This window comes from Callorhinchus milii, unplaced genomic scaffold (assembly GCF_018977255.1).
Source record: "Callorhinchus milii isolate IMCB2004 unplaced genomic scaffold, IMCB_Cmil_1.0 Scaffold18, whole genome shotgun sequence".
In the NCBI taxonomy this organism is placed as follows: domain Eukaryota; kingdom Metazoa; phylum Chordata; class Chondrichthyes; order Chimaeriformes; family Callorhinchidae; genus Callorhinchus; species Callorhinchus milii.
In genome coordinates, this window is record NW_024704759.1 from 13,723,995 (window position 1) to 13,744,302 (window position 20,308).

General features: G+C 46.2%; 1 protein-coding gene and 1 non-coding gene across 2 annotated transcripts in view; one reads left to right on the forward strand and one right to left on the reverse strand.

Moving 5' to 3' along the window:
- plcg1 (phospholipase C, gamma 1) overlaps window positions 1–20,308 on the reverse strand; it is a 40,206-nt gene that overhangs the window by 18,476 nt on the left and 1,422 nt on the right. Inside the window, exons 2-9 of the mRNA XM_007905193.2 lie at window positions 3,437–3,601; window positions 2,640–2,733; window positions 2,411–2,458; window positions 2,129–2,213; window positions 1,589–1,672; window positions 1,156–1,178; window positions 412–484; window positions 136–237 (exon numbers count right to left, since the gene is read on the reverse strand). Of these exons, the coding sequence (XP_007903384.1) occupies window positions 136–237; window positions 412–484; window positions 1,156–1,178; window positions 1,589–1,672; window positions 2,129–2,213; window positions 2,411–2,458; window positions 2,640–2,733; window positions 3,437–3,601 (674 nt within the window). The remainder of the gene's footprint in view (window positions 1–135; window positions 238–411; window positions 485–1,155; window positions 1,179–1,588; window positions 1,673–2,128; window positions 2,214–2,410; window positions 2,459–2,639; window positions 2,734–3,436; window positions 3,602–20,308) is intronic.
- Window positions 19,629–19,700, forward strand: trnas-cga. The gene has a single exon. It is a non-coding gene; the product is annotated as a tRNA-Ser (tRNA).

Genomic DNA, 20,308 nt, shown 5'->3' on the forward strand with positions numbered 1-20,308 from the left:
CCCAATTCCTCCCCCCTCTGTCTCCCTCACTTTGGCATCCAACCAAAGCCAGACAGGGAGAGACAGTAAAGCACCCTGAGACGTTAACCTATGTGAATGGCGCTGTCTAAAACAAGTTATTGCTGTCGTTCTTACCTCATCCAGATAGAAAAACGGGTCTTCAATCTCCCTCAGGGGGTCACGGAGGTAATTAAACATGAACTCCTTCACCTGATGAATGTCTATAGCCCATCGTTCCTACAAAACCAGAAGAAGACATTGAAGACTGTGAAACAGATGATGCGCGTCCAAGCAGATTATTTTCCTAGGAGTTTATCCAACAAACATTTGGTGCCTGGGATATAGTTGAAGGCTTTATAAATAGCTACGTAACTAAAGTCTCACTCGCAGCTGAGGTAAGCTGCAATTTACCTTCTGATAATCCAGTAGAAATCGCTGAAAATCCGGGAGGCAGATTTTGCAGACTTCAGGCTTCTCGCAGTTCCTAATGTGCAGAAGGAAGAATTAAATTAGATTCACCAACACCCCACCACCTGCCCAGATCTCAACACAGGGTCTCTCACAACAACAACGTGTATTTACACAGAACCCCTCGTCCAGGGTAGCGTCCCAGAGGGCTCAACGTAATAATGAGCAGATGAATGGTATCGAGTTACGCAGAGTAATATGACATGGAAGTAGGGTGGATTCACCCAGGAAGAGAGTGCTCGTTCCATTCCAGACACAGGGCAATGCCCATGCGTCGGGTGACATACATAGGAGCTCTCAGCCTGGTTTGGTTACTCTTAAGCCCGATGATGGGTTTACGTATGGACCAGACCCCCTGGTCACCAGGAGAAAACACATGCTGGGCAGAACTGGCTCAAAACCACAGCCTAAAAAAAACCCTAAGAACAATGATCCTCACTGCGCGCCGCTTCCGCTTAGGGCAGTAGTGTGACAATGTAGATCACTGAGTAAGAAGGCCAGTGCCATGTTACTCAGAGTGAAACTACCGTACATGCAAATTTACACCGAGTTCTTAGGCTTGTCAGTTGGGAGACGAACTCAACCCTATTTCACTTGGGATCTTCACAGCCAGCTGAACTGGTATGAATTCGCTCCAGCAGTCAAACATTCAGCACGTCAAACCAGCATCGACTTTTAAACACTCACCTCTGAAGGAAAGGGACCTCAATCTGCAGGAAAGTAAAACACAAAGCCGTCAGAATGAAGCATTTCGGAAAGATCTCCTGATATAAAAAAAACTACCACACTTTCCCCATGGTTTTGAACGGTGACTCAGCCTGACAATGCCTCTACGTACACACAGTAATAAGTGTGTGCATTGTTACATGTATATTTATGACACTGCCCACAGGAAAATCACTTCTGTTTTTTTGCATGATCAATCTGTTATACCAGGCTCCGGTTTCCATGTGTCGTGGGTGTACAAACCTGCACACCAGCGCATTGGCTCTTGGCACAAACGACAAAGGTTAAGAATAATTCAATCTTATCCACACCCAACAGTAAGGGGGTGAGTAAGGAACACAGGAACGTTGCGTCTGGTTTCTGGTGAAAACCATTCAGTGTAATTGATACTTACGTGTTTCTGAGCATCGAACATCAGACTCCTGTAGAGCTGTGCAAACTGACAGTATGTGACGTCCCCACTTCGCAACTCCAGGTCCTGATGGGAATAAATGGTGAACAGAATTAATTGAGGAGGGAATTTTGGGGAGAGGTTGATCCTAGAAACCCAAATGACGATTTGCTACAGCATTACGATCTGTAATTTACATTAAATTAGCATTCTGATTAAAACATTTATCCAAAATTAGATATTTGGGGGGGGACAAATTTGCAGGGCTATGGGGAGAGAGCGGGATTAATTTGGATAGCTCTTTCAAAGAGCCAACATGGACACAATGGGCCGAATGGCCTCCTTCTGTGCTGTATAATTCCATGATTCTATGACAAGGTTAGTACAGCATCGAGATAAACCTGGTCTTCTGCCCGTGACATGGTAATAAAGATTCCCAATTGCACGGGACAATTGACGTTGACATATTATATTTTTTTAAAAAGGTTTTAAAAATTCACCGTAGAATAAGAATCGGGAGAACAAAGGAAGTATGCAATTTACCGTGAATTTTTCCCGCAGGAACTTCATGTTGGGGACTCGGTAGTTAACCTGGGATAGCATGTTCTTCAGATCTTTCACTGTGATCCTAGGAGAAGGCAAATAGCATAGCTGAACTCTGGCTCGCGTCAGCTTAACTCGCTACAGATCACCCCGTTTGAAGCCTGATGTCAAAGACTGCTTGAAGGGGGTGGTTGGGTCAGGGGACATGCAGAGCAGGAATATGGAATGAACCCACAGAAATCCGCTCCCCCTTTTCCAACAGGTGGGCAGAATTGGCCTTACCGATCTTCTCGATTCCGATCCACAATGTAGAACTGTTTCCTCAGCCACCTACAATAAAAGAACACGCAATTCAGACTTGGCCACGTTACCTCCTGACACTCAACACTTGTGACATATTCCCTCTGTGTGTGTGTGTGTGTGTGCGTGTCTGTTTGTGTGTGTGCATCCCAACCCCCCCCCCCCCAGCCCAGCCAACCCCCTCACTGTAGTTTCTGGGAGATCTCTTTACCTTTCGATCTGAAGCGGTGTTGGTGATTTCATAGTGTCAGCCAGAAGCCAATTGAGCCCACTTATCCACATGTTCATCTCGTCTTCTGAGGTGGCTGTGAAAGAGAGCGGAGTGTGAGAGATAGAGCATGAAACTGTCCTCCCAGGGAGGCCTCATACAACCGCATGTTAACATATCGCAGCGCCTCCATTAAATTGGCACCAACGCCATTGGACATCGGAGAAATTTGTCTCCACGCCATCATTCAGCCATTCACACTGGCTCACAGGTTCTCCAGGCTGCTGCTTTGTAACCTGGCTGGAAACCAAGTCACAAAACTAACTCGCCTTTCACAGCAACTCACTAATTGACTGTGATTTTTCCTCAATGTGCTTCCAAAATGTCCCCTAGTGCCAGAGGAGGTGAAGGGATGCACATTAATGTCTTCCACACCCACAAAATCCCCGCTCACACTCTTAGTCAGGGCATCTCACAAGGCAGACGGTGACCAAGGAACATCCCCAAATGGGAGAAAGAGATAAATGAGTAGATATTTGTCAGGTCAGGGTATCGAAGGTTGCGGGGCAAGGGCAGGTAATTGAAGTTGAGGTACAGATCAGCTGTGATCTTATAGAATGGCGGAACAGGCTGGAGGGGCTGAATGACCTCCTTCTGTTTCTATGATAAACGGATTCTTTTCTCCTAAAAAAAATGCAACCTTAAGACGGCAACAAAAGCATTGTAATGTTCCGAGTTAAAGAGGAAAAGGAAGCGACTGCGATTGTGAAAGGATCCTGACTCACACACCGAGGGATTACCTGCGAGACTGAGAGTTTTGAGCCGGAATTCCATCCCGTACAGAATGACAAAACAGTGGGTTAAATCTGGCCGGGAGAGATCGGGCCGAGCGCCATCATCCTGGTATCGTTCAAAATCCCGGGAATTCCTTCCCGGACGAATTTCTTTGATTTCTCGAATGTCAACTGCAAGAAAGGATATAGGAATCAGCAGGGATGCTCTGTGTGGGAATATGTGGGTCTCTGCGCGCGTGTGTGTGTGTGTGTGTGTGTGCGTGTGTATGTGCGTGTGTCTAGTCACCCATTTTGTTAAATCAACAATAATCCCTGCATTTGATACAGCGCCTTTCGTGTTGGGAGGACTCTTCAAACAGCTTCACAGGATTCACGGTAAAGTGTAGTGACTGCGTATGTTGCGGGTGACCAGGGCAGCCAATTGCGCACAGCGGTGTCCCACAAACAGTCGTCCGGTGAATGATCGGGTCTTATTTTGAGAATGGAGGAAAGTGCCATCTACCCTCATCCCCTCCACTCCACCGACGGCAGCCTTGCTTTCAGCCACTACGCTATGGAACTCTCTTCCTCAATCTCCCCGTCTTCAGGTCACACCCGTAGAGCTTCCTCTTCAACTACGCCAGTGGTCCCAGGCCTGCGTCGTGCTCGGACACTGTCAAGCGCTTCAAGAAACCATGCACGTGAAGAGGCACTATATATAAACGCAAGTTGAATCCCGCTCTGCGAGTGTTACACTTGCTCCGAAACATTTAAGCTCCGTCGGAAACTCACTCAGTGCCATTGGAGTAGTGGATGGGGACAGCGGGTGGGAATCTCCAGGACGATTGGGCACCAATGTGAGGCGATGAGGTTTGTTTTCATGCAGATTCTCCAGTGTGCAATCATTCTTTTTGTTTGGCGGTCACATTACAAAGGAGTTAAGATTATGACCTGAATTCGAACTGACATCTCCCTCTTCCAACACTCTGCTGGCTGCTCTGAAAAGGGACACCTCATTACAAACACAACAGGGATGAATTAGCATCCACTGCAGGCAACAACACACTGACGGAGCTGGTTGGCAAAGCCCCCTCAGCCTCAGCAGATGTGTGTGCACAACAGAGGAGGTCTTTGTTCTCCTACTTCAGGATCAGCTGAACATCCAGGTCTGCAAATTAGCGAGATTTCCTCAAAAAACGGAATCCATTCCTGCGAAAGAATAGGCCTTCCTTCTCTTGCCTCAGTCCACAGGCGTTCAAAGCTTTTTTCCTTAAACATCTGCATAGTAGCATGGCATTGATGTACAGTAAAGTTCCTTCCGATCTTAAGGCTTTTGTACTTTTTCTCTCTCGCCTCCAACTTTCTCCCGAAGGCACCAACTTGTTCCGAATCTGATTCCACAGCCACCAGGTGCCCTCCAGTATCTCACTCAGGTGGTCGTTCTTTACCGTGACCACTGTCTTGTTTCGCACAGTCACTACACTTTGCAGTGTATTTATTCCGTGAAGCGCGATGGTCAGGGTTGCTTGTGCTACAGGCTATTTTAAACCCACATAAAATAAAACAATAATATTCCTTGCATTTGATACAGCGCCTTATCATGTCTTCACGACTTCTCAAAGCGCTTCACAGAATATACTCTCAAGTGAATTGACTTGTGAATTTTGTGGGCAAAATATGAACTTGTCAACTTCTGCCTCCACTGCCTGTAAAACTTAGCTCGATCACACTGTCAGTCATAGCCTGTCCTTGAAACCTGCGCTGTTTCATGTCAAAGATGCTTCACAAAGAGGAGATATTTTGCCCACACAAAACCACACAGTGGTTGGGTTTCTAACATTCAGTGAAGCACTCTGACCAAATTGTAAGGATTATTTAACACTTAATTATTAAACAAAACAATGGTTTCGAAAGTTTAAAATTAACAAAAAAATGTACTTGTAAGTCTCGCTGCTTAAACGGGCGTTTACATTGACCCAAGTCCCATTTTGTTAAAGAGCTTTCTTCTATATACTGCGGGGTTGGCTTTTATATAAACCAGTTTGGATTTGCTGGTAAACCAGGCCGCGAGACAAGGCTGCTCTTGTGCTGCGCTGCTGAGAATCTGAGCCGTCTGTGCGAGATTCAGAGCTGCTTCTGAAGGAAACGTTTCTTTCAAGGTTGCACATTAATGAGGAAACCATAAAATTCGTGACTGTGGCATAGCAGAGACTCACAGGGGGAAGGAGGGGGGAGGCGGGGGGAGCGGGAGGGGGAGGGAGAGAGGAAACGTCTTGCATTACAGGTGATGATGAGCTTCGTCAGCTCCCAGCTCCTCGAACAGGACCTGGCGGGCACATGAAGGACAGCAAAAGGGCACAAGTAAAGGCAGCCACTGCAGCTCATTATATTCGACATCGACGGACACCAAGGGAGGGAGAAACCTGCACAGAATTTCCTCTAAAAGGGGCAAGGGGACGCAGAGCAACCCTCCCATCCCCTCCCCGTCAATATTTACTGATCACAACTTCCTATCGAAGGAACCCAAGCCATGGATGGCCTGCCTCCTGTCACTTAACCCTGTGCTTGCTGTGCGGCTGAGGCCGTCGCCTACTCATCATAACAACAACAACTTGCATTTGGCGGCAGGCAGGCAGTGGGGGAGGCAGCAGTAGAGCAAGTTAATGTTTCGCCCACAAAACACATAAGTCAATTCACTTGACAGTGTATTCTGTGAAGCGCTTTGAGATGTCTCAAAACACGTGATAAGGCGCTGTACCAAATACCAGGGTTATTATTTATCGTAAGAAAGCGTGAAGAACACACCTCACCCCTTTCGTCCAGTCAACAAGGCAGCCCAGATTGGCCTTTCACCTTTCCTGTTAAGCATCCTAAAACGCAAGGCATTTTAACTTCTCCCCTTGTTTGCTCTCCTCTACCTTTACCAACTCACAGACAGACGATAGACAGACAGACAGTCAGACAGACAGACAGATTGATCCCCGTGATACCAACTCTGCTCTACCGTTGCCAGGGGCTGTTACATTGCTGGTAAACAGCTAAGTAGAAATGTGAACTCGTCTTGACCATAATTTGACCCATTGGACCCAGCGAGGCTGTGCAAACAATGCCAGGAATCAGGTCAGTCTCCAACTTCCCTGGGATTGTTAAGGTCCAGCCTGATTCTATTTTTTTTAAACAAAATGCTCCCCATCTTGTTCAACCCTTAAAAGCCACCCCTCCGTCAGTGGCTGTAAGCGTGGCAATAATCATCACCAGATGCTGTGCAACAGGAGCTTGCAGCTGCCGCGCCAGTTGTGTTTTTTCCCCCGTGTGGTGGGAAATCAGGAGTCAGCCTGTCTCGTCTTTTGTGAGGCATTGGGAGAAACTCTGGATGTGGGGGGGGGGAGGGGAGCGAACGGAAGGGGGGGGGGCGCGAGGGGTTAAATCAACAGCACGTTAACAAGTCACGAGGTAGCAAGAGCCCAAGCGATCATTGGTATTAAACTTTAACATGCCGTATCTTCACCCCCCTCTCCCCCCATCCCTCCCCCTCCCCCACCGCTCCAAGGTTTTTGTGTTTCTTAACCTGACTGCAGTGTCTGGCTGACCCCCACAGCTCTGAAAGACAGGATGTCGCTGAGCAACAACAATAAAGCAGCTTGGCACTGTCAGCCATTCCCCAGGGGACTGAGCTCGGAACGAGACATGGGTATATGTTACAGGTGAAATAGGGATCGATACCGAACTACTGCACTGACATGGAGAAGGGAGGAGGAGGTGGTGGTAGGGGGGAGAGAGAGAGGGAGCAAGATAGAGGAGATAAAACACACACACACACACACACACACACGCGGGCAATTCATTCCCCCGTAAACTTGACAAAGAACAATGACTTTCACATCCTGCAGCTGACAGGCTTCCAGTCAAGGCTGGCAACAAGCATTTCGGACTAGAGACGCAGTTCGGCCTCAGCGCAAGTCAGATCCGCTCCGGATGGAAGTGGTTGTGGTTTGAGTGGAACCCTCGCTCGACAGTTGTTTTTAATGTGCGTCCCAACAACAACAACAACAAGGCGCCTTTCTTTGGCCTGACTGTTTGGCTCAGAACAAAGCAACAGGTCGAACACATACAACGCACACACTAACACACACACCCATACTACACTGCACTACGCACACACACACACTACCCAGGTGAAAGAGACGCAATTTTCTACACAAGTTTGCTTTTATTTCTTCCTCACCACCAAAAAAAAAGTTTCTTTTTTTGTTAACTCCCTTCTTTCTTCGTTATATAATAAGGATCACGTTGTCCAAATGCCTCGAAGTGCTTTCCTGCCAGATGTGGCGACTGGGTATTCGTGGGTTAATGTGCTGCACAGGCTTATACTCTGCAAACGGTCAGGCAGTGAATGACCAACTTTATCTGGGGGGGGGGTGGGATTTGTTGGACAATGACACCAGGAGAAACTCTCTTCGCTTGTAAAACAATGTCACGGGATCTTTAGCAGCCATGTGAGCGGGGGCCAACAGGCAGTGTGGCCAATCCACAAGCCCCTGCCCTCCAGATCCCAACCCCACCCCCGGCTCGGGTCCAAGTCCCTGACTGTCCAGTGCCTTGGGATGTCCTCCCAACATGAAAGGCGGCTGCGTGCGTACATTTAATGTGTTGTTGTTGTTGCTCTTCAACTGGGAAGCGTATGTAAGGATGCACCAGATGTTTGGCTGTTACCCGCCCCCTCCCCAGTGTGTGTGTGTGTGTGTGTGTGTGTGTGGTGGGAGGGTGGGGGCTGCACTCCATGGCTGTGCTCTACGCACTGTATCACAGCGGCAAAGGACAGATCGCAGCTGGAATATTAATTGCTGCGTACAGTTCCGAGATACGTCAGGCGAGAAATTCTGCCGTGTGTCCAATGCCTCTCTCTCGCTCTCTCTCTCTCCATCTCAACACCCTCTGATTTTTTTTTTTACACGCATCAAACGCTCATCAGCATTCAGACACTCGCTGCGAGATTCCTGATGTATTTTTCTTCCCTGGAAGAAAGGAAGGCTGCTCTCTCTGGCAAGGCTTTCAGTCATCTGCCTCCATCCACAACCGCTGGAGGAGCCAGCAAGGAGGAGCGAAAACGCCTCCCCTCCAAACACACGCCAAAAATCAAGCTTAAGCCCCAAACTGAAAGAAAGGCCCCTCCTTCAGCTCGGTGTGCGCCAAGCTCCCCATTCAATAACCCCTCCCTTCCCACCCCCCACCCCCACCCCCCCTCATCGCCTCGATAAAACCCAAAGCCAAACTCAACAACTCACATTTGGCTCAGGATCTTCAACCCAACTCCACCCTCCCAAACCCCCACCCACCGCCCACACACACACACAAGTATGGATAAGTCTGGAATTCCAGGCCACGTTTTTCATTTATCTCCAAACTGCAGTCAGCCAGCCTGTCTCATGAATATAAAAGAGGTTTACATCACTGCTCGGAAAAACAGCCTTTCTACAGGGAGTTCAAACCAGAAGAAATCTGATCTCTGTAACGCTGGCGATGGTATCAGAATACATATTTTTCATCCTCAGGGTGTGGGCCATCTCAGCAGCACCAGCATTCAGCTCGCGGAGTCCCGTAGCTCAGCGGTTAAACCGCTCGCCTCGCAAGCGGGAGGACCTGGGTTTGATTCCCGGGCGGGTCAGGGCCAAACCTTAGGCAAGTTTCCTTACTCCGCACACCTCTGTTTACCCAGCAGCAAGTAGGAACCCGGTTGTTAGTTGATTGGTGGATCGCTTTTCCTGGGGTAATAAGCCCTCAAAGAAAAAAATAATAATAATGTTTGTGGGGACGCTGCTGTGTGCAATTGGCTGCCGCGTTTCATCCACAAAATACACAGTCAATTCACTTTACAGTATATTCTGTGAAGTGCTTTGAGACGCGATAAGATGCTATATTAAAAGCAAGGTTTATCATTATTATTATTATTATTATTATAAAAATAGTTACAGAGGCTCCTGACCACAAACAAACAGCAAGATCTAGTATTGTGTCTTGTGGCTTAAGATTTTCAATCATTCTAGGGAGGCCGCAGGTCTCAGTTTATTTCAAACGCACCCTATATATACATCACCAACACTGAACAGACAATGAGCTATTCAAATATCTGGTACTATACTGCACACCACAGACACATTATTAGGATTGTGGTTTTTACAAATGACCAAACCTGATAAACCACAAACAAAACAGGGAGATATCGACCACATGTTAAATCTACACATTATACAAGTTAGCGTCAAAGAAACGTGCTTACTGAAAGTTTTACCCGTAAATTCAGTACAACTGTAATGGATTGCGTAAGGCTATTCCTGCAGAGTAGTGGTTAGAGCACTCGCCTCGCAAGCGAGAAGACCAGGGTTCGATTCCCGTGCAGGGGCGAAACATTGGGCAAGTTTCCTTACTCCACACGTCTCTGTTTACCCAGCAGTGAGTAGGAATATATAACCTTCTCCCCCAAAATCACATTAGAGAAGGTCTGACCAGCCCAGTATACACATATACAGTAAAACTCGCACCAGTCTGATCTGTATTAATTGTATAATCACCTAAATCGTACATCTGCCCTGTTCCCGTTCAAGAATTTATATTCTATACAAGTTTGACATAACTCATACTTTGCATAAGTCATATTAAACAATATGACTTATTCGAGTTTTACTGCACATAATATTCACACACGTACAGAAATGCCCTTTTACCTCTAGAGGATAATAATAGTTAAAATGAAGCAAATAATCTGGGGCTAATTTCTGAAATTGTACTCTGTAACAATCATCAGACAGAAATATAATTAATCTCGATTTGCTTTTGAAAGATGAAAAGATCTTTCAGTACTTGAGAGATAACCTGGGTTCCTCTGACCTCCAAGACTGCACTGTGCTTTACCTTTATTTAGTTCTATAAATAACTCCGAACTCCAACACGTTTCACAGAAACCTTCCACGCAGGAACAGCTCATCGATATGATAAAGAGCGTTTCTATTTGACATGCCATAAATACGCCTGCAGTGGATGTTTGGGATAACTGTAACAAACCCACATCTGTAGCTTTGTGCCTGAACCAGGTATGATTTACATCGTGTGGAAGAGCATTTGTCTGTCAAATCTCCGAGAATGTCGGTCAAATAAAAGGTATTTTAATCCTCGTCCCCCAACTGACGTTGTATTACCACTTCCTGCCTAATAAGGAGATCAGCGGCCAAAAAGATGGTTTAAATCTGGGGAGGAAATTTGCTGTTTTGTGCTCGTAATGGTTAATATTTCAACACCCACCGTGAACTGGAGTTAGGTAAGGGTGATGTGTGCCTCCAGGGAGAGAGAGTGTGGGCATCCCATTCCAACAATCCGTCTCTGGGATTTCCACGTGTAGGAGGGATACAGGGAATTCTCAGTTGGTTTGGATAATCTTTAAGCACGGTGACGGGTTTCCGCACGTATCAGACACCCAGCTGACCCCCAAAAAGATATTAGGGCGAATAAGGTACTGGACAATACTACAATTGAAAGCTAAACTTCTGCTTTTCATTCAAAACTTACTTTGCAGCCAAACCACAATAATCTTCTGCTTTGTGGTTAGGACCAAGGCATATTTTGGAGAATAGAAGGTAACTTTACATTCCTTTGGGACCGACTCGGCCTTTCGAAGACATGCCAATGATTTTAGTCTCAATTCTGGAGCAGTTTTAAGTTCTTCTGTATCTCAATCAGTTAGGGCCAGAGTCAAAACCTTGGTCCCAGAGACAAACAGCATAATTCACTGCGGCCAACCAACTAACTCGCAAAAATGTTTCCACAATTTAGATCCAAATTCAGCTTTGAACGGGACGATAGATGATGAAGCTGTTATTATAATAATAATAATCCTTGCATTTGATCTAGCGCCTTATCACATCTTCTAGACGTCCCAAAGCGCCTCACAGCATATACTGTAAAGTGCAGTGACTGTGTATTTTATGGGTGAAGCGCAGCAGCCAATTGCGCACAGCAGCGCCCCACAAACAATCGTGGATCAAAGTGACCAAATTATTATTAAAACTTTTTTTTATATAAAAGGGACTATTTACTGTGTCAACAGAAGCCAACAATTGATAAGCAGTCATTTATTTGGGAGGGGGGGGGGAGGGTGTTGAAGGATGGACAGTGATTATGCAGAGGAGGGAGGAAAGAGGTAGCAAAAGAGAGAAAAAAAAAGCCCCAACCAAAGGAGGGAGGGAGCCTATGTTCTCACAAGAGGATGTGTGTTTGCTCTCACAAACAAAAACACCCGAGGGAAAGGTAGAGGATTAGTAGCTGTCTGTCTGTCTGATTGTTTTCTCTCTCTCTCTTCCTACACCTACACGGCAGATGCTCTTGCCCCCAACCTGTCCTACAGCCTTCTCCTCCTCCTCCTCCTCCTCCTCTCCCCTGCAGCTGCTCCACAAAGCCACGGGGAAGCAAAACCCAGCTGCAAAAAAAACACAACAGAAGTGGCAGCAGCCCCTCTCGCCAATCTGGCTCCCCACGAGCGGAGGAGGAAATCGCTCACTCTTTCCACCGCCTCTCTCTCTCTCTCTCTCTCTCTCGCTCGTGTCATTGCATACCGCAGTCCCCACTGCTCTGCAACCTGCAGGCAGCAGTGCAAATGCATACACCGGAATCAAACCAGCCCTCTTTGACGGTCTCGGTCGTCCGGTTCCCAAGCCAGGCGGGTCCACAGCATTCCAGCGTTGCTGGAGAATTAACCGGAGCACTCAATTAATTGGTCACTTGTGTGTGTGTGTGTGTGTGCGCGAGTGTGAGTACGCGTGTGGTGTGAGTATGTGTCTGTGTGTGCGTGTGAGTGCGCGCGTGTGTGTGTGCGCGAGTATGTGTGTGTGTGCGTGTGTGTGTGTGTGCATGAGTGTGTGTGCGAATATGTGTGTGTGCGCATCAGTGTTAATAATAACCCTTGCATTTGATATAGAGCTTTTCACATCTTCTTGACGTCTCAAAACGCTTCGCAGAATTGACTGTGTTGCTCTGTTTGTGAGACGTTCGCGGAGGCTGTACACAGAGCAGGGCTTATATATAGATCCGTGATAATAGTTTATTTTAGTCCCCCTTATTTGAACTGAACGATCAGGCGAAAAGATAAACTGCCGGTGACACACAAGAGCGTCACGTCGCTCTACACAAGCACCGAAGCGAGCAAAGCGTCTGTCTGGCAGGACATGTCGTCATGGGGACCAACTCTCCGCTCGAGTTGCGGGAGAATTTAGTGCTGCAAAAACCCGTCTGGATAAAATGTAATTAAAAGTAAACACTGCGCTTCCGAAGGTCAATGCGAGCAAGGGGCTGGCTGCTGCCAACCAGTCCCATGCCTTTAACTGTTGCCGTGAGGATCCAACTATACGGTCAATTGACTTTACAGTATATTCTGTGAAGCGCCTTGAGACGCCTCGAAGACATGATAAGGCGCTGTATCAAATGCGAGGATTATTATTATTATTCTTTAGCTGCTGAGTCCTGTGTTAGGCCTGGGAGGAAGAATGAAGGGGCACAAACACAGATTTTGCCCACACACAAACACACAAAAAAATGTACAGTCAATGAAATCACTTTGCAGTATATTCTGTGAAGTGCTTTGAGACATCTCAACGACCCCGATAAGGCGCTGTGTCAAAGGCAAGGATTATCATTTCAGCCTTCGGATGGGTTTATAAAACAGTGTGGAACCGAGCCACAGAGAGAAAGAATGTCCCAATTAAATTCCTGAATTAGCTGATCTCAGCTGAAGCAGGTGTTGAAATGACTTGAATTGGCACAGTACTTCTGGGCTTCTGTGGTGACAGGATGGGAGGAGAGGGAACGGGAGGGGAGAGGAGGGCAGGGGAGGGAATGAGGAAATTGTCCTTTAGGATGAAGGGCAAATTGGACGAAGATTACAGTTACGGTTCAAGCTACGCTCTTTTGTCTAATTGTGCCGGCGTGATAGGAGAACGGACGCACTGCTAATATGCCCTTATTCTCAGTCCTTAACAATCATTGGAACTAACACCCAGAAGGTTGCCCTGAACTCTTGAGACTTGCCAGCTCCGATCGATCTTCTCCGGTGCAAAAACATTCAAGCTGCTCCACCACAGCACTTTATGCTGCAATATACCATATCATCAGCTCAGGTTTCGCTCTCTGTGACACACACACACACACACAGGGATGAATTGATCCGCGCTGCAGTATACAAAGCTAATCGAGTGCGGGCTATCAGAGTCCACAGTAATCTAACACCGCCGAGAGGGAACAGCTTGGAAAATGGTTCATAATAACTGAACGTTTTATCGATCAACCCAAATGACTCAGCAGACTATTGGAAACTCGGGCTCACCTCAACCCTGCCACTGTCTGCCCGCTCCAGTCTGCGGCACTGCACCACACAACGCAGCAGAATTGTCTTCGGATCTCACATTCAACTTACGATTGTTACCATTTCCAACAGTTACAGAAGATTTGCTTTTGTAACTGTTGTAATAATAATAATAATAATCGTTGCATTTGATATAGCGCCCTATCACGTCTGCGAGACTGTTTTAAAGTGCTTCGCGGGATATACTGTGAAGAGATTGGACTGTATATTTTATGGATGAAACGTGGCAGCCAATTGCACACAGCAGCGTCCCCACAAACAGTCGTGGACTGACGTGACCAAATTATTATTTTTTTCTTTGAGGGCTTATTACCCCAGGAAAAGCGATCCACTAATCAACTAACAACCGGGTTCCTACTTGCTGCTGGGTAAACAGAGGTGTGCGGAGTAAGGAAACTTGCCTAAGGTTTGGCCCTGACCCGCCCGGGAATCAAACCCAGGTCCTCTCGCTTGCGAGGCGAGCGGTTTAACCGCTGAGCTACGGGACTCCGCGAGCTGAACGCTGGTGCTGCTGAGATGGCCCACACCCTGAGGATGAAAAATATGTATTCTGATACCATCACCAGCGTTACAGAGATCAGATTTCTTCTGGTTTGAACTCCCTGTAGAAAGGCTGTTTTTCCGAGCAGTGATGTAAACCTCTTTTATATACATGAGACTGCAGTTTGGAGATTAAGTGACCCAAATTTTTTTCAAAAAGGGATTATTACCCCCGGAAAGCAATCCAGCAATCGACGAACAACTGTATTCCTACTTACTGCTAGGTAAACAGGCGTGAGGAGTAAGGAAACTTGCCCGATGTTTCGCCCCGCCCGGGAATCAAACCCAGGTCCTCTCGCTTGCTGTACCCAGGTGATTGGCTGTTTGGATACAGTAATTTGGGTTTAAATGGGATGTGATGCCAGTTTGGTTCTGTAGTCCATGAACAGTCAGGTGTGAGAGTTAGCCATGTACACCCTCACGTGTAAATAGCAGCTAACTCACACATGCACATTAACCCACAATCCAGGTACAAACAGCCTCAACATCTGCTCGCACTGTTTGCAAACAAACATATAAACTGCGGGGAATTTAACACTGGATAGCCCTGCGAGACACCCCTGTAATCCTCCAACAAATATAATCCTCGCTGATTTGGCCGATTTAGAGATTATTTCGTGAAACCATGGTTCAGTGAATATACTGCTTGTAAATACCGGTACCCTCAAAAGCCATGTATTTTATGCAACCCAAGGCATTCACCAGAACAAAGGTTATTTTGCAAAGAACACAAGCAAGCCAAGGCCATGTTACCCTTTCTAACGGCATTGTTCGAACCAAGAGAGCTTTATACTGAGGATATTCATTAACAGCCTCATTACAATAAGAGGCACCAGGCGCTCACTCCCCACGGCCCAAACTTTCAAGTAAATGTTCGTGGATTCCAATGGATTGCTAAGGCACTCTCAGGTCAATGCTTTCAGGCAACCGAAGTGGAAATAAAAACTTCACTCGGAACAAACGTACAGAGTTCTGATAAGAGAGAGAAGCAGTGGAAAGGGCACGGAGGGGAGATGGATTTCTACCCATTAGGGGTAATAATAATAATCCTTGCATTGGATACAGCGCCTTATCACGTCTTTGAGACGTCTCATAGCGCTTCACGGGAATATACCGCAAAGGATATACCGCAAAGTGAATTGACTGTATATTTTGTTAGGTTAGGCACGGGTTCTTTGTTAAATATATTCACTGTCCGCAAACTTAAGATAGCATCAAGCTAATAGATATTCCAGGACAGAGGTAGGAAACATCGAGATAATCCCTAATGTTTTATGTGCTGCAGACAGGCCCAATTTTCAATCGAATTTGGTTTTGAAAACACAAGCAATAAACTACAAATTCAAATAGCTGCAGCCTGACTGATAAGAGAGGTAACTATAGACTGAAGGTGTGTGTGTGTGTTTGGTTTCGAAACTCCACTTCCTGCCTGCTGCACCAGCAAAACCACACCAACAAAATTCTCATCACCTGCGCTCAGCTACTTCTGACAGTGAGCATGTCGACCCTTTTAAAAAAAAGTTAATCATAAATATTATAATATAATCTGACAATATTGATTTCTAAAAAAGTTACAAATAAAATATTTTCTAAAAATAAAAAAACAATAATATTTTTTAAAAGGGTTCATAACAAATGTTGGTTGTTATTATTATTAAGTTAGGGACAAAAGCTTCTTTCATCTGACTTTGGGCAGAGCAGTCCCCGAAATGCAACAACCAGTAAATAAGTCGGCTCTGCCAATAACTTTGACTAAAAATCCCGTGAATTAACAACTCTAACACTGAGTTTGGTGCATTCACTGGTGATTGATCCCATATTGTGCTTCACTGTGCACAACAGTCTCGACTCCTGAAACAAAAATTGGCAAACGCTTGGAGAATTTAGGTCAAGTTCAAACTCTTGCACATATCTTGGCTATCAAGAGGGGAAATGTAGACCAGGATTCCTAGTTTCTTTCCACTCTACGAGATGGGGGTGGGTGAATGGAGGTCAGTGGGGGTTGGGTGGGCGGGGAAGAGAAAGGGGGAGAAAATGCAGCAAAATCATGTCACTAGGTATCAATGTCAATTTTGGCCAGCTATGTTCTTCAGGTCCATGCCTGTCTACAAGCGTGTATGTTTGTGTGTGTGCGTGCGTGCGTGCGTGCATGTGTACGTGTGTTCAGTTCTTATGAATCATTATAGTCTAAAACAGGTTTTGTTTTCAGTGCTTTCTGCTATATCTGTTTTGATCTCTTCTGGACTCCAAACATGCGACGTTCGTTAAAGTCCCTGATGGCAAATGGGGCAGGGAAACAGGGGCGAAGGAGAAATCCAAACACAAAGCCATTGTTCTTGCTACTCTTGGCTATCCAGTGACTCCGCTCCTGACTCAAAGTGTGGTCAGAGGGTAAAAGCAATATTGTACTTAGCTGTGGTGCGATCCACCCTTCCCCCACCCAATAAAATAAACAAACACTGACTGTCTAAGTTAATGCATGAAAGCCCCTTGTAACATATACCATAGCACGAGTCATGTATTACCTTCAGGATAGGACAGGAGAAGAGGGGGAGTACTGGGGGGTGAGGGGAGGGAATATCAGTAACACTTTAATGAATCAGCTAGTTGGTCAGTGAGTGTGATTGTGATCAACCTTATGCAGTTTAACCACATGCATAATATATCTGTTCCTTGAATCACATCATAAAGGAAGAAAAGAAAAAGAAGTAGGAGAATGCAGAGAGGTCCAAAGAGTACACAGCAGCAAACGACAGACCATTAAACATGGGACTGAGCTGAAACACTGGATCCTTAACAGAACCGTGCTCTTCACAGTGGGATAGTCAAGCTTGCAAACATACCCACACACTGGGGACCGTCTGCACAACCCCCTGGGTTTACCATTAGCACTGCATTGGGATCGGGGGGGGAAAACAATTCAATGGATGATCAACGCTAAAACCTTTTTAATATGTCCATTTCAGTGGAGCTTTGCTGCAACAATTGTTTGTTGAAATACGGAGTGCCGGTGAGATCATGGAAGGTTTCTGGTTGGAAGGGATACTGACCCTGGCAGTGACTGAGCTGAGCTGTGTTACCATCTAGAAATGGTGCTGAATCATCCCTAGATGTACTGCACGACAATGTCTCTCTCGGCTGAAGATAATTCAGTTGACATGACAGTCACAGACAGCAACTCCTCCAGACTATAGAAACAGGAGGAGGCCATTCAGCCCTTCGAGCCTGTTCCGCCACTCTATAAGATCAGGGCTGATCTGTACTCAAGTCCAATTACCCGCCCCTTGCCCCATACGTCCTCAGCATTTTAGTTTTTATTTTAGAAATCAACTGAAGATGACAAACGGTGTAAAAGGAGACATTGTCCAAGTTACTCAATGAACTCCCTGAGCCGTGTAAAGGAGCACAGTGTTGCTTCTTTGAAACAGGAACAAATCGCTCCCAATTTAAGAATATAATAATAAACCTTGCAATTTGATGCAGCGCTTCATCGCGTCTTCGAGACGTCTCAAAGCACTTCACAGAATATACTGCAAAGTCAATTAATATAAGAACGTATGTAAGAGATGCTGGACAAAAAAAGACCAAGGTCCATCTAGTTCGCCTCCCACCTTCCTGGCGGTCGAATGCACACATGTCCCAAACTACCTATGTACTGTATCCCCTAATGTTATTTCCTAAAAGAAAACTTCTAATCTGTACTTGAAAGAATCAACACTTCCTGCTTCAACCGTCTCCCCGGGGAGCCTGTTCCACAGGTTCACTATTCGCTTAATGAAATAGTGTTTGCGTAGTTTCGTTCTGAATTTAAACCCCTTCAATCGCAGGCCGTGTGTCCTCTGGTTTTACTATTCTGTATATACAACTGAGAGCATATTTTGTGGGCGAAATCTCCCAAGTACGGAGGAAATAATTAGAAATTAAAATGTTCGGGTTACAGCGAAATTATAATCACAACCTCCCGTCAAGACTCCATACTGTCTATCAATGGTATCCATTCTCTAATCCACATGCTAGCAGTTAGCAAGAGGTTGTCAGGCCTCAAGTCTGCAACGCAATTAGCACCAAGATACAACATAAAGAAACAAATCAATTCCCTAACGTAGGTGCAAATTTCCGCCCTGATCTGAAGGAGAGGAAGGATTAAAGAGTGGAGATTCGCAATGCAAACCCGAATAGTGCGAAGCGAGTTGAACAATGGGTAATGAATGGTCTCCCGACTTTATTGACGTTTTTAAACTTTTAAAGTAATGGGAACTTTAAAGGCATAGTAACTCACTTTAAAATAAAATCAATCGAACTAGAAACTACAGCAACAACTTGTATTTATATAAGGCCCCAGAGCTCTATCCTGCGTGAAGGGCACTATATAAATGTACGTCGCTGTTGTTGTCGTCGTTATGGGCTCGTGTTAATGGCGAGTGGTGGGGAGGAGACGGGGTCATGGGAAACCTACAAAATCACTGCTCAGATTCTCGGACATGGCAGGACACTCCCTTCTTCTTTGGGTTGCTCTTTTGGGAAGAAAACAGAAACTCCTGAGTGGAAACTGGGCAAGACCCTCGCGGTCTGCGACAAACATGAGGACCGAATGGACCACAAGACGTGTGTGTGTGTGTGTGTGCGCACGTGCTTTACAGCAACTTCTCTGAGGAGACTTGAAATCAATCCTCTCTGCTCGCGAACAAGACTGGGCAGTTCTAAACGATCCCTCCCTGAGCAAATCACGACGGGGAAAAACACGGATGTGCTGTGCAGGCCTGCTCTGCGTGCTTGCTGCAGGTCAGAAATCTCAGTCCTTCCTGATGATGTGCCTAAAAAAACTCTGCAAGTCACATCCTGATGAGTCAACACACAGGTCCTGTCGCCAACGAAAGCACTTGGAACATAACGTCCAATATCTGCAGATTCCTCAAGCAAATTAATTCAGCAAACCTTCATCCCGTGGCTCATTTATAGAAGCAGTATTTAACTGTAAATGTTTGGCAGCGTTATTTCTCCCGCAGCTGATAACTCTCGTGATTTATGTGTCACTTGGGGGGTGGGCGTGGAGTGAGTGGGGTGGGGGTGGAGTGGGGTGGGGGGGGGGGGGGAAATGATCATGAAAAGCAGCAAGCAAACCCCCACCCCACCTCCCTCAATCTTGTTTTTGGATCAGCTGGAATGACACAGCCAAACACTGAGCTGATTATGCTTCGTCACTGTACTTACTATGCTCACGGCTGGGTCTGCAGGCTTGGGGTTATAGGAATGTGAACTCCCATTGGATGTGGAGCCCTGTAGCTCAGTGGTTACAGCACTCGCCTCGAAAGCGAGTGGACCTGGGTTCGATTCCCGGGCAGGACGTAACGTTGGGCAAGTTTCCTTACTCCACACATACCCACACGCCTCCGTTGACCCAGCAGTAAACAGGAATCCAGTTGTTAGTCGATTGGTGGTTCGCTTTTCCGGGGATAACAATCCCTTAAAAATAATTTGGTCACTCAGTCCACGACTGTTTGTGGGACACTGCTGTGCGCAATTCGGCTGCCGCGTTTTGCCCACAAAATATACAGTCACTACACTTCACAGTATACTCTGTGAAGCGCTTTATGAGTCGGGCTATCACTATCTCAAATGTACTGTTATACGATGTGTCCAATAAAATTCCGTACAGCAGAAATGATTGTAAAGTGGTTTGATCCTATAAAATTTCACTGACTGGGAAAGAATAAAAATGACTTGGTCCACTAGAACTTCACTCCCGCAGTTACCCCAACGCATACCCTGGGCTCTCCCCAAGCCTTGGCTCTTGCCAACCTGCGCCATAAACTGGATCCGTCCCTCCACAGGGAGAGTTCATATGCCATTCCAACAATCTATCCCTGGGATTTCCATGTGGAGATGCAGGGAATTCTCACTTTGGTTTGGATACTCTTAGGCACGGTGATGGGTTTGTGCATATGTCAGACACC